Here is a 14,558-nt window from a genome sequence, read left to right on the forward strand (position 1 = left end):
CTCAGTACAGCTCTCGATAGCAGATATGTTAGTGTTGGGCTATATACTTTGTCGTTTCCTCTGGTTCCGTGCTTGGTATTAGTTTGACTATCATCAGCAAAGAGCTAGATGTTGAGTTAATCGTCCAAAAGTCAAGAGATGGATACCATTCCATTTCGCTCTAGCGACTCCTGCAATGACAATACAGTAACGGACGTCCAACACGATATCCGAATTTCAAATTCATTGCTTAATATCTTTAGAAAATAGATGAAGGAAATAATTGTCATCACTCAACTTTTACATTTACACTCAACACAGCCGGCCTAGATCTTAAAGAAATAAACAACAACAATTTTCTTATGTTTTGTATTATGGATCTAATATTGCTTTCCGCCATATAATTTCACTTCGCTGAAGAGGCACGTTATGCCAAAACGGTGTCATATTCTGATACTTTATGTTCTGCGTTCATATCCCACTGATGTGAATTGTGTCTTTCTTCCTTTCATCGTCAATAAAAGCAATTATCTGTGAATTCTTGGAGTACATTTAATCGTCTAAACCTGTCCCCCAACATTTAAGTTATTTCACTTTTGTTTGGAACAATTCTCTCCTTATACGCTCTAACCTGAGTCCTCATCTAGATGAGATCCATTTCGCCTTCCATCATTCAGATATTGATTAAATACAATACCAAGCACATAGGTTGAAGTAAGCCTCAATTTAATGTTAGCTGGTATTTCTATATCTCTGCGAGCTCACGTGTTTGATAAAGAAAAGGTATCAGAAAAGACCACCCAACACCGTCCTCAATTTACAAGGTTAGGAAGGGAGTGTTCCTCTGTATGGTTTATTTACATATAGTGTCTTCGTTGCTTCCTTCTAAACACTTTTAGTTTCTTGATACTATATATTATTCAGAAAAAAGATTCGACTGTCGTAAACTTTACCGGGCTTCAGAAACAGGTCAGTCGTATGCAATTGATGTTAAACTCGATGGTCTTCAGTTGACGGCAAAAAAACAAAAAAACAATGAACAGGAGGAAAGTTCAGAGCAAAAGCAGTTGTGTAGTGAACGAAGCTGCAAGGAGTGAGAGCACAGGCCACACCAACATTTTCAAGTTTCACTTCGAATGGAAAACTGAGTGGTCCGGGAAAAGCTTCCGTCTAGCGAATTTGTCAAAAGTTGTTTGACTGTGGCGAAAATGGATACAGCTAACAGAAGTATTCTAATCATACACCTTTGGATTGGAGAACAACTGAAGAGTTAGGGGTCGTGACCCTAATGTCAGGGGGATTTCGGATCGATCGGTTGTCGTGTCTGGTCCAAGACGCAAGTTCACCTGTTCGAGGAAGACTACGTTATCCGTGTAGTCATATAATTTAAATAATTGTATCGCATGTCTCCACTTTCCCGCCCCTTTTTACCTCATGAATTTTATGCAACTCACCACACAAATTATAAACTGTCCTTCCAATGACTTTTCATTAAAAGTCTCAGCGGCAAGTATAAGAAATCCTTATCAGTATCATCGTGGTCGTTGTTGGTGGTGCTGTTCTTTGTAATAAGGACATATGCTTGTGTACCTTTTTGTTAATTCTTAAATCCGCATGCATTTTCATCGTTAACATCTTTTAATGTAACTAGGATTTCTAAGGGCCAATTTGCTCTTTTGCTTCTTCCACCAACAGTCAACTGAAGCAAGAAGTAGGGTCAATTTTGAAACGATGATAGAACAATCTACCCCAACGACTCTCAGAGGTGAGCTGTTCTACCTTCCATGAACAAAGATTTCTCTCTCCACAACGTACGAAGTCTAAAAGAGGATACCATTCTTACTATGTATTATTCTCCACAAATGAAGTACCAGTCAAAGAAATCTAGGAAATAGTACATTAAAAATTCGACCATAGTTATTCTAACAAACTAATAAAATCAAACAGTCGAGCAAAAGAAGACAATACGCTAATCCTTCTGGTATTACGTTTCTTAGAAACACTATTAAACATAGTTGGTGATTTTCATACGAATCAAATGCATCCAAACCTCCTAAAACAAATCACAATATATATTACACCACATCATAAACGAACACTAATAATATACTACAAAAAATAGCGTTCGAGCCTGCTCATCATTAAAGAATGACATACACATAAACCAGTAGTCAAACCACAAATGTCCAATATGATTTATACATTTGATGTAAATGTGAAAGTTGTAAACTGTAAAAACAAATGTTATATTGACCAGCAAGCATGATACATACACTTACTACATAGAGCAATATGTATTTGAAATAAATTCGAAGTATGGATATTCATTACGTTGTGGAATAGAAAAGAGAGTTATAATTCGAACACGAAATTGTTGATAGTCGTTCAAACGCAGACGTTTGAAATAATGTGTTTCATTTCGTGATATTACTATATGCAAGACATTTTCGTTGTTTTTCGGGAGAAGCTGTAGTCACTGATACAATTCTGGAATTCACAGGAATTGTATAATTTCACATGCACATCTTTGATATCTTTTGAGGCTTAATGAATGCAATATTACCACAAAATAAAAACGTGAGTTATAAATACATTTTAAAACTCTTCCGTAATACACCTGCGTTACTTTCAACACAGAATAACAAAAACCAAAAACCCATTTTTAATATTTATAAACAATATAGCATAATGCAACATACCTTTTCATCAATATATATACCCACAAGTTTTTGAGGGTGCATGAATGTATATGTATGTATGTATGTATGTATATATATATATATATATACTCTTTCTCTCCTTTCTCTTTTAGTTGTTTCAGTCATTTGACTGCGGCCATGCTAGAGCACCACCTTTTAGTCGAGCAAATCGACCCCAGCACTTATTATTTGGAAACCTGGTACTTATTCTATCGGTTTCTTTTGCCGAATCGCTAGGTTACGGGGACGTAAATACACAACCATCGGTTGTTAAGCGATGATGGGGGGACAGACACAAACACACAAACATATGCACACACACACATACATATATATATACATATATACGACGGGCTTTAGTAGAAGACACCTGCCCAAGGTACCAAGCAGTGGGAATGAACCCAGAACCATGTGGTAGGTAAGTAAGCTACTTACCACAAAGCCACTCCTTCGCCATATATGCATATATATATATATATATATATATATATATATATATATATATACCAGTTGTATAATGTCAACTCAATGCGACAGTCCCAATAAGGGAATCATACTGCTATATTGAGTTGACAGTATACAACTGCTTTATCGTAACACTGCTGCCTAATTCTCTCTGTGAGATTTATAATTAGATCATTCATATATATATATATATATTATTGTATCTGGGGAGAGTCATTCACTTTTAGTGTCTTATTATTTTACACACACCCCGGTCCGATTTCCTGTCATTTATTTATCTTTTTTAAAATTTCCTTGCATCTTGCAACCTTTTCAATTGTCGATGGCTCTATCTGTTATCAATGCTGCGTTCTTTTTGCTTGTTTATTTGTTTGTTTGTTTGTTTGTTTGTTTGTACGTATGTGTGTGCGTCAGTGCGCATGTGTATGTATGCCTGCTTGTATGTGTGTATGCATGCATGTGTATGCCAATATAGATGTATGCAAGTGTGTTTGCTTGTATGTATGCATTCTGCATTTTCATGCGTTTGTGTGTGTTTCTTTGAAGCGGACAGATCTTATCCTTATTTTTATCCTATAAAAATAAGGATAAGATCGTTATTTAAATAACAATAAAATCAAGTGGCAGCACATGGAAAGAAAAATACCTTATAGGTTATAATTATTATTAAAATTATAAATAAGGGTATCTAAGAGATACCAACATGCTTGAGATAGCAGTCAAAACTTGATTCTAAAACCTCATCATGTATTCAATACAGCACAAGGTGAAAAGACAAATAGATAAATCAATTTTTATATATTCACTTCGTCATTATATTTACTCTGGTGATATTTTGACCATATAGCACATGCTGTTTGGACGGATAACTGAACTGGTCGTCTATATATGTGCATATATATGTATATAAGCATATGTGCGCATACTAAGTGTTCATATGTTTGCGTGTATATATATATGTAATTATGTTCGATTCTTGGTATATTTCATTGACGAAGGCAAAGTATTTTCATACAGCGCTAGGAACCCAGGGTCTGGAATTATCGGATTTTCACTTTCACTAATTTATCTATTTTTCTTTTCACCTTGTGCTGTATTGGATACATGATGAGATTTTAGAGTCAGATTTTAACTGCTATTTCAAGCATGCTGGTATCTCTTAGATACCCTTATATATATATATGAACTGTAGGTTAGCCTAAATACGTTTTTGACAGATTTTAGCTTCTAAAGGCAAATTCATTGTAGCTACCGTGGGGAGAAAATTGTCTTATGGTAAAAGGTGTAAGCAACATCATATCTGCCCAATGCTTCCCCCTATCGGATCCCTAGATTCGAGGTTTCTGGATTTTGAGCGTTCGTCAATGGAAAATGCTGAAGAGAGGTAACTCTGGCAAAAAAACTGCCTCATCTGAGAATCCGGGAGATAGAAGCACCGCGCAGACATGTTGTTTTTTGCACCTTTTACCATAAGAGAGAGTTTTATTCATAATCTCTTCTAATGCTGTTGTATGTATATATATATATGTATGTGTGTGTGTGTGTGTGTGTGTGTGTGTGTGTGTGTGTGTGTGTGTGTGTGTGTGTATCTGTGTACGTGTGTGCGCGCGCGTGCATGTGTGTGTGTGTTTGTGTTTACAGAGAGAGTGACTGAGAGAAACAGAGAGAGGAAGAGAGCTAGCTAGCTTAGATAGACTGATACAAAAATACTGGAAGAATAATTGCTATCGAATTTATTTGTTAGAAACAATTCAATAATTTGCAGGTGTTTCAACGCTTTTCAAACGAGTTTCGCCAAGTGGATAATATTCTTTCTGGTGAAGACGCGCCCATATATTTTGCAGTGACGTTGGCTCAATCACGTGGTTCAAAGCTCTTAAGAATATTTCTTCACTTTCTTTTCGTCGATCTGATAAAAAAAATAAACAAAAACTATTTTAAATATAAATATATATTTCATCTTTATTTTCACATTTAATTTCTGTATGTACCGAGTATGATGAAACCTAATACATACCTCAGTACTAACATATAGGTTTCAAATTTTGGCACAAAGCCGGCAAGTTCGGGAGAGAGGGTAAGTCAATTACTTCGATCCTAGTGCTCAAAAGGTGCGTATTTTATCGATCCGGGAAGGATGAAAAGCAAAATCGACCTCGGCGGAATTTGAACTCAGAAGGTTAAGACGGACGAAATGCCGCTAAGTATCTTTCTCCGGTGCATTTAATGATTATACAAGCTCACCACTTTTTTCAGTAACCAACATATTCTTTTCTACTCAAGGTATTACACCCGAAATTTTGGTGGATGGGGCCAGTCGATTAGATCGAACACAGTACGCAACCGGGACTTAATTTATTGACCCCGAAAGGATGAAAGGCAAAGTCGACCTCGGCGGAATTTCAGTAACCTACATATTGAGATGCAAATTTATTAAACTTTATTTATTTGTCTTACGAGAAGAGAAAGCTCAACCAAATTACACACGTAAATACCCAAACCGCTGCAAAGCAGCACAAAAAGTATTCAAAATCACCACGTATTAACTTCATAGAGACGGGATACCGCTAAGCATTTCGCCCGGCGTGCTAACGTTTCTGCCAGCTCGCCGCCTTAAACCGCCAAAATAATATTTTAGTAAAGTGGGCAGTGAGAAGCATGATACTCATATGAATAGTTTTCCAAATAGCATTCGTAAATTACAATACTCTATTAATAAGATATTAGGCTGTGAGTTTCCCAAAGGTGCAACTATATTGAAATGGCTTCAGCTGCAATAGGAAACTTCAGTAGGTTGGTTTACTATACTGTATTATATTTTATAAAATTATGGTTCTTCATTTAGGAACAAGGCCAGTAATTTTGAGTGTTGTAGACAACATCGACTTGGTGATACTTTATTTTATTGAAGCTGAAAGGATGAAAGGCAAAGATAACCTCCGTGGGATTTCAACTCAGAATATAAAATGTCGGAACGTATACTGCAGGCCATTTTTCCGACGCTCTAAAGATTCCAAACATATAAACACAAAACGGTCTACTACTAAAGTTAGATATATTAAATTGTATTGCCTATACTCTTGTATATTTTTGCATATTTTTGTATTGCCTATACTCTTGTATATTATTACAAAATACGCTGTTTCTTTCATTTATTTTGGTTTCAATTTTTCTAAGCCGTTTTCCGTTTAAAGAGATGCAATTATATTGAATTATATAAGCTTTCTTAATTTTTCCTGAAAGTGCCGATAGTATATGATTGCGTAGCTCTCATATATGTGCTGTACTTTATATTGTAAACTTTGTTTCTGATATAAGCGAAGACTCGAAACAACATGCAAAATTCCGATTAGCAAATATTCTGAAACACACACACACACATATATATTCTGATAAGTAAATATTTCTGAAATATACATACATACATACATATATACGTCGGACTCTCACGTCGAAGACGATGTATGAGCGTTTATTTATTTAGCTAAAACAGTTTGATCCGTTCCAATTCAACTTGATGATTCTTAAGCTTTTATAGAAACAGAGATCGTCGGCCTCACGTAGTCTAATGGCGAGGCGTAGGAGGTTCAAGTTGTCTACCGGAAACTGGCTACAATTGGTCAAGTGCGTTCGCATGTTGTTATTAGAAATGATATTGAAATTCCAGCGACACCAATTGCATTAAAAAGAAGAATTTTTGGAACCACATAGCAGGGCAGGAAGTCGATGCCACCTTTTGCTTGGTAAAAGTTATATGAGTGCGCAGATGTGGGTATCTGACTGGGTATTTGATACCTGTATGTGTGTATCTGCTCGGAGCATCTATGCGGGTGTGCGTGTGTGCAACCTAACAAGTAGGTGAGAGCTGATGGCATCCCCTCACTGATATATGTGTGCATGTTTGCTTGAGTATATGTACGTACGCGTGCAGGTATGCATCAGCCATACGTGAGTACTTACATGCGCGTATATGTGTATGTATGTATGTGTATATCTATATATATACATATATATATATATATATATATATATATATATATATATATATATATATATATCATCATAAATATACAGGGATTAGCATTGAGTTGTATATATATATATATATATATATATATATATATATATATATATTTGTGTGTGTGTGTGTGTGTATCATTTGCTGTTATGTGTGTACGCGTATGTACATGTGTTTGTGCGTACGTTTTCAATATGGGTCCGAATCATACAGGCACACAGGCATACAGGCATACATATCTACATACATACGGACGTGTATGTGGGTGTTCAAACGTTACATTTTTGGACGAATGAGTAAAAGAAAATTTTGTGTGATATAGAATAATATAATATGTAATGTAATATGTAATCTCAGGCCATAGCAAGTAGTACTATTCCTTAGTGTATTTTTTCTAATGTTATCGACGAGGGCGACTTCGTTTGTGTATGAGTCTTAATAATATTGATTAGTTTCAGTTATTCATTTTGTTAAGTTCTTTTCATGCGGACAATGCCAATGTCTGTATATTTCATCGGTGGCTTCTTAATTTGGTTTTGTTGTAACCTTTTTGTTATGTTGTGTTAGTTGTGTTTTTTTTTTTGCACAGTCTTTCAAAACGGTATTGATTGATGATGGTATGTTTTATATTTTTCAGTTTTGTTTTATATCAACTTATTTGCCGAAACAGTCATGCATCCTGCTTTATTATTTCTTGTCCAACGATTGTCGTGACGACATATTACATCTCTTTCGACTTATAACAAAATGGTATTTGTCATCGTACTCATTTGGTAGGTTTCAGTGTATATATATGTATATATGTATATAATATATATATATATACATATGTGGGCACAGGACATCATGAAACGTGTACAACAAAAGAGTACGAAGTACGTGTACATGGAACATGAACTATTCTTTCGAACAACTAAATACCCAAATGGAAAACAAAACAAACATAAAGAACGACCCATCAATCAGTTGTTGGCTGTTTCTCTAGTCTCGTATTTCGAGCATTTAACAACAATATACGCTTTCGATAAAATAGTTGCTTCCGCAAGGCAAATTATATAAAATTTGAGATTTTGCGGAGGGTCAAAATAGATAACACAAACAGGACAGTGAAAATAAACAGTAAGCGCTGCTGTGGTGGCGAGCGCGTAAATCAAGCTAGGACGGGAGACAAACAAGAACATGTCTTCCTTGTTCCAGCTACAACGGAGAGAAAGAAAGGAAGATGGCCGATGGTCACGTGAGCAAGGGAGGAGGAGTGAGGGAGAGAGAGTAACAGAGTAATAGGATAGAATAGTAGTGAAAGAAGAGGAGGTAAAAGAATAAGAAAGAGAAAAACGAAAGAGTAGCAAGATCGTATAGAGTGCGCATCAGAATTATTAAGATAAAACTTACTTGGAAGAGGATGCGTGGCGTTCAATCATATAATAATATAAATAATATATATATATATATACATATATATATATATATATATAATATAAATAATATATATATATGTATGTATGTATGTATGTATATACATAAATGTAAATATATACATATAAGGTGATTAAAATCAAAATAAGCAACAGGATATCTAGAGGTAATGCAGTACGATTATTTCATGCGACTCCATTTAATTAAATAATGCAGCCATTACATCAATTTAAATGCAGAACAATCCTCAGCTGCATAAATACATAGAATTAAGTTAAATTAAACAGATGGACACATTAGTATAATTTTACCTAAAACCGCCAAGAAGGTAAGGAGATAGGCTAAGAACATGCTGTCTTCACTTCAGCTTAGAAAGTATCAGGAAGAAAGACTTGTTACAGATCTAGTTTGTCACTGTTTTCTGGGGTCGGTTTTAATTTATACTCTTTTTTTATCAAATCTTTGTATATCAAAATCTAAAGCCAAGGAACAGGGAGCAGTGTCTGTTAGGAAAGAGGCTGAGGGAGTCGACAGAAATCATAGTGGGTACAGTGATGCAATGGTAGCATTGTTCAATTAAATGGAGTCGCGTGAAACGATCGTACTGCATTACCTCTGGATATCTTGTTGCTTATTTTGATTTTAATCACCTCATCTTGAAACTATGTAGATAATACCGTACTAAATTCTGGTGCCTCATCTGAATCTAAATTGTTGCTATATATATATATATGCATATATACATACGTATATGTACATACTTATATCTATACGTATATATATATATATATATATATATATATATATATATATATATATATATATATATATATATATATATATATATATATGCATATGTGGGCACAGGACGTCATGAAACGTGTACAACAAAAGAGTACGAAGCACGAGTACATGGAACATACACACACATGTGTGTGTGTATACGGTTTTGTCAGTGGACACATGTCAACGTGAAAAGAATAGTAGAAACATCAGCAATATTCAACCAAAAATACAAACGGTCACACGTGAACCACTCAGTTGATTTGAACCCCATAGAATTAATCCCATTGAGCGACACATTGCTCTGCGCAATTACATTTAAAGTGTGTTATATGTACGTAGATAAAATTACAATTTTTAACCGCCAAAACTTGTAAAACATAAGCCATAAACATGATGGATAATCAACGGAAAATCAAGCGAATCTTTACACAAAATCCATAAATATGTGAAATATCTCACTAAAGAACTAAGCTCTGAAACGATTAAACTATAAAAAAAAATGAATGTACGCTTATTAACTGAAACAAGTTAACAGAAATGAAAACAAAAATGAAATATTGTGTTTAAGTGCCAAATGAAAGCAGGAAAGACGAAAAAATTGTAAACTAGACAAAAATAAAATAGCAAAATAAGGAACCAATCACTGTATTAAACAACCACAATAGTGATGTATTCAAAATAAAACATAGCTAACGGGACATTACAGACCAACTGATATAAGTATTGATGCACCGAGTAATATTAACCTTTGCCCAATTGGAGTTGCGTTGTGTATTCATTCCTCTTGAGTTGAAAAAAATAAATTCAATACAAGTAAACTATATAATATACATGTGTGTGTGTGTCTATGTTTGTGCGTGTGTGTGTGTATGTGTGTGTATGAGTGTGTGTGTATGTGTGCGTGTATGTGTGTGTATGTGCGTGCATGCGTGCGTGAGTGTGTTTCAATATTCTAGTTCAAGAAGTAAGGACAATTGTCAGGAAAGGTTTCGACCTAATCTAGTGCTCAGAAAATAAATTCACTGCAATCGTTATGCTACAGTTTGTAGGTGATTTTAATAATAATAAAAGAAATATTTTATCTTTTACTTGTTTTAGTCATTAGATTGCAGCCATACTGGGGCAAAAACACTGCAGTGATTTAATATAATGAATTAACCCTACTACTTATTTTGTAAGCCTGGTATTTATTCTATCACTTTCTTATATCAAACTGCTTATTTACTGGAATGTAAATAAGCGGTTATCAAGCGATGGGGAATACCAACACAAATACAGACACCACACACGCACACACACACACACACACACACACACACACACACACACATGTGTATATATATATATATATATATATATATATATATATATATATATATATATGCATACATACCGTACGTATGTATATACGACTTCTTTCAGTTTCCGTATACCAAATCCACGCACAAGTTTTTGGTTCGCTTGGGACCATAGTAGAAGGCATTTGCTCAAAGTGCCACACAGTGGGACTGAACCATTAACTGTGTGGCTGGAAAGCAAGCTTCTTACACTGCCATGGCCCTCGCCTACTCAGGCAGGTAAAGAATTATTTTACTGATAGATGCCTTTCGTATTATATCGTATCAGAGTTATTTCATGCTTGAATTTGCTTATAAGTTGTTTACCTGTTTTTTTCGTTTTTTTCTAAGTATAACTGATAAATCTAGTGAAGACCTAGGTACAGCGTTGTTTACAAATTTTATCGCAATATAAGGCAGAGTGAGAAAAGACATAGAAGCTTGCAATGTCTAGTTTAAGATTTTTAGATATGCAGAACATGAGTTATAAAAATTAACAAAGAGACTGATGTAAAAACACGGAAAATAATTTGTATGAAACATCAAAATAATAAAAAGATATGCAGTTTACAATTCTTTACTATATGTGTGTAGTGGAATTGAATTATAAATATAAAAGTTTAGCAATTCAAAGTACATATTTGTTGAAGAATGTAAAATACATTGTCTTCATCAATTCTCACTAAAAGTAGATAATCAGAAGCAATGTGTTGCATTTGAAATGTTACATAAACTTTGAAGAAATGTGTATGGTAAGTGTTGTACTTCTAAAAGAATATACGCATAAAACAAAAATATTCTATCTTCTGTAACATCTCTCTCCCTTTCTCTCTCTCTCTCTCTCTCTTTTTCTTTCTTCTGGTATACATATGAATAACAACAGTTTACAAAGAAAGTAGTAAACAGACGGCTCCAGTACTGGGGTTATACGTATAAAAATATATTCTTTCTATGCTACTGATGTCGAGAAAAAGAGAGAGGCTGTCTCCTGACGGATAATTTTGCGGCAGCTGGCCGTTCCTCAGGGAACAGGTACACAGCTTCCTGCTAAAATCAATAGTATACTATAGTACAGGAAAAATGCGCTTACATTAATATTGCGTACACAATAAAGGCGGTGAACTGGAAGAATCGTTAGCAAACCTGGCAAAATATTAAGCGTCATTTCATCCGTCTTATGAGTTCAAATTCCGTCGAAGTCGACTTTGCCTTTCATCCTTGTCGATAAAGTAAGTACCAGTTGAGCAATGGGCTCGATGTAAAAGAGCTACCGTTCTCCACGAAATTCCTGATACCGTGCAAAAATTTGAAACTACTATCACATACGCAATTAAGCTTCCGAATATATATACATTCACATATGGAAGTGTTTGTTTGTCACTTTCCGCGTCGTATTGATGTAATTTTATGTGTATGTGTGTACTTCAGTTTGGTTATGACTTTGCAGATTTAGATCTATCTACCTTGTCTACGAATACCCCTATTTCTATCCATGTATGTACACACACACATACACGCACACACGCACGCACACACACACACACACACACACACACACACACACACACACACACACACACATATATATATTGTTGTTGGCACTCCGTCGCTTACGACGTCGAAAGTTCCAGTTGATCCGATGAACGGAACAGCCTGCTTGTGAAATTAACGTGCAAGTGGCTGAGCACTCCACAGACACGTGTACCCTTAACGTAGTTCTTGGGGATATTCAGCGTGACACAGTGTGACAACGCTGACCCTTTGAATTACAGGCACAACAGAAACAGGAAGTTAGAATTAGAGAAAGTTCTGGTGGAAGAGTACAGCAGGGTTCGCCACCATCCCCTGCCGGAGGTGTTTTTTTTCTCAATAAACACACACAGCACCCGGTCTGGGAATCGAAACCGCGATCCTATGACCCGGAATCCGCTGCCCTATATATATATATATATATATATATATATATATATATATATATATATATATATATATATAAATACATATATATATATATATATACATATACAGAGAGAGAGAGGGAGAAAGAGAGAGAGAGAGAGGGAGAGAGAGAGAAACAGAGTTTTCAAGTAATGTTGAGATATTGTATATTTAGAATAATAAGGTAGTCAGAATGTTGGATTGTTGTATATATTTTTTATTTAATTATATCTTATTTACATTTTTCAGCACTTTCTTCCGTTATCGGATTTATCAAAAACATGGTTTAAATTAACATTTCTTAGCTTTTTTATACATATAAAGAATTTTCTGGAGTTTTCTAAGCAAGGGAGAAGGTAGAAGAAACATTTTTTGAGGAGGGAGAGGTACGGAGGCGTAGCTTTTATATGATCAGACTTGTTTGTTTAGTACTTAGTGACCATTTAAGGCGGGGAAAGAAAAAGAAGAAAAAGGAAAAATAATTTTTGTATTTGAATTGGTCAAGGTTTTAATTGAAAACCCAGATGTTGTTTTTGATTTTGTTCAGTAAAAATTATAATTGCATTTCCAGGTTTTGCTCTTTTGTGTGTATTAAAGAATAATAGCATTGATGTGGTCAACTTTTTTTAATGAAATTCTAGATGTTTTCGAAAGAGTGATTTTACTTCACTATACATTCTCACATAGCAATATATATACATACATACATACATACATACATACATACACACACATACACATACACACATACAGCCACTACACTTCTTGATTTTTGCCCGAGTATTTGTCTTTGAGCCTGAAAACGGAATTTTAAAAAAAGAAGTACACAAAGCTCGTAGAATTATATTTCTAAATTCATCTATTTCTGATTGGTTGAAGCAGAAATAGGCAGATTCAGAAATATAATTGTACGAGTATTGTGCATTGCTTCTTTAGAAAATTCCTTTTTCATGCTCAAGGACAAATACACTACAAGAGTAGTGGCTGAAATGACAAAGCCTTTCCAAATTCATTGAACCAGAGAGATGAATCTTTAATTATATTAATTATTTTATAAAAAATGTATAATGCGCACTTATGCATGTGTGGTGTATGTATGTGTTTATGTGTGCACAAATATGAATATGTACATATGTAAATGTCTTTGAGTGTGTTTATATATATTTGTGCGTGTGTGTGTGTGTGTGTGTGTATGTATGTATGTGTGTATATATGTATATATATATATGTGTGTGTATGTATATATGTATATATATATGTATGTTTGTATATGTGTGTATGTATGTGTGTATGTATGTGTGTGTATGTGTGTAAGTCTGATCATATAAAAGTCACGCCTCTGTACCTCCCCTTCTCAACAAATTTTTTTCTTTCTTCTCCTTTGCTTGGCAAACCACAGAAAATTCTTAGTATGTATAAAAATGCCAAGAAATGTTAATCTAAACCATTTTTTCGATAAATCCGATAACGGAAGAAAGTGCAGAAGAATGTAAATAAGATATAAATAAATAAATATATATATATATAACCATCTAATATTCTGAATAGCTTTCTATTCTATACATCTCTTTTACTCTTTTACTTGTTTTAGTCTTTTGACTGTGGCCATGCTGGAGCACCGCCTTTAGTCGAGAAAATCGACCCCAGGACTTATTCTATCGGTCTCTTTTGCGGAACCGCTAAGTTACGGGGACATAAACACACCAGCATCGGTTGTCAAGCGATGTTGGGGGGACAAACACAGACACACAAACACATACACATACATATATATATACATATATACGACGGGCTTCTTTCAGTTTCCGTCTACCAAATCCACTCACAAGGCTTTGGTCGGCCCGAGGCTATAGTAGAAGACAGTTGCCCAAGATGCCACGCAGTGGGACTAAACCCGGGACCATGTGGTTGGTAAGCAAG

The 14,558-nt window shown here is 34.8% G+C and overlaps 1 protein-coding gene and 1 long non-coding RNA gene across 13 annotated transcripts in view; one reads left to right on the top strand and one right to left on the bottom strand.

The window, feature by feature from the left end:
• Positions 1-2,154: 2,154 nt before the first annotated feature.
• Positions 2,155-14,558, top strand: part of LOC149136527 (uncharacterized) — an 89,849-nt gene continuing 77,445 nt past the window's right edge. For 3 of the 4 annotated variants that reach the window (XR_016241034.1, XR_016241037.1, XR_016241036.1), the window contains exon 1: positions 2,155-2,556. This is a non-coding gene — a long non-coding RNA (uncharacterized LOC149136527). Of the gene's footprint in view, positions 2,557-4,908; positions 5,044-14,558 lie in introns of those variants that run through there. The other variant, XR_016241035.1, reaches the window with a different exon arrangement.
• LOC106881053 (protein O-mannosyl-transferase TMTC4) overlaps positions 4,860-14,558 on the bottom strand; it is a 297,366-nt gene continuing 287,667 nt past the window's right edge. For all 9 annotated transcript variants that reach the window (XR_016241033.1, XR_008263717.2, XM_089348977.1 and 6 more), the window contains one exon: positions 4,860-5,052. Coding sequence is in view for 7 of the 9 variants with exons in the window: in XM_089348977.1 (XP_089205103.1) it covers positions 4,895-5,052 (158 nt within the window). In the remaining 2 variants the exon portion in view is untranslated. The remainder of the gene's footprint in view (positions 5,053-14,558) is intronic.

This window comes from Octopus bimaculoides, chromosome 3, assembly GCF_046866305.1.
Source record: "Octopus bimaculoides isolate indiv1 chromosome 3, ASM4686630v1, whole genome shotgun sequence".
Taxonomy (NCBI): domain Eukaryota; kingdom Metazoa; phylum Mollusca; class Cephalopoda; order Octopoda; family Octopodidae; genus Octopus; species Octopus bimaculoides.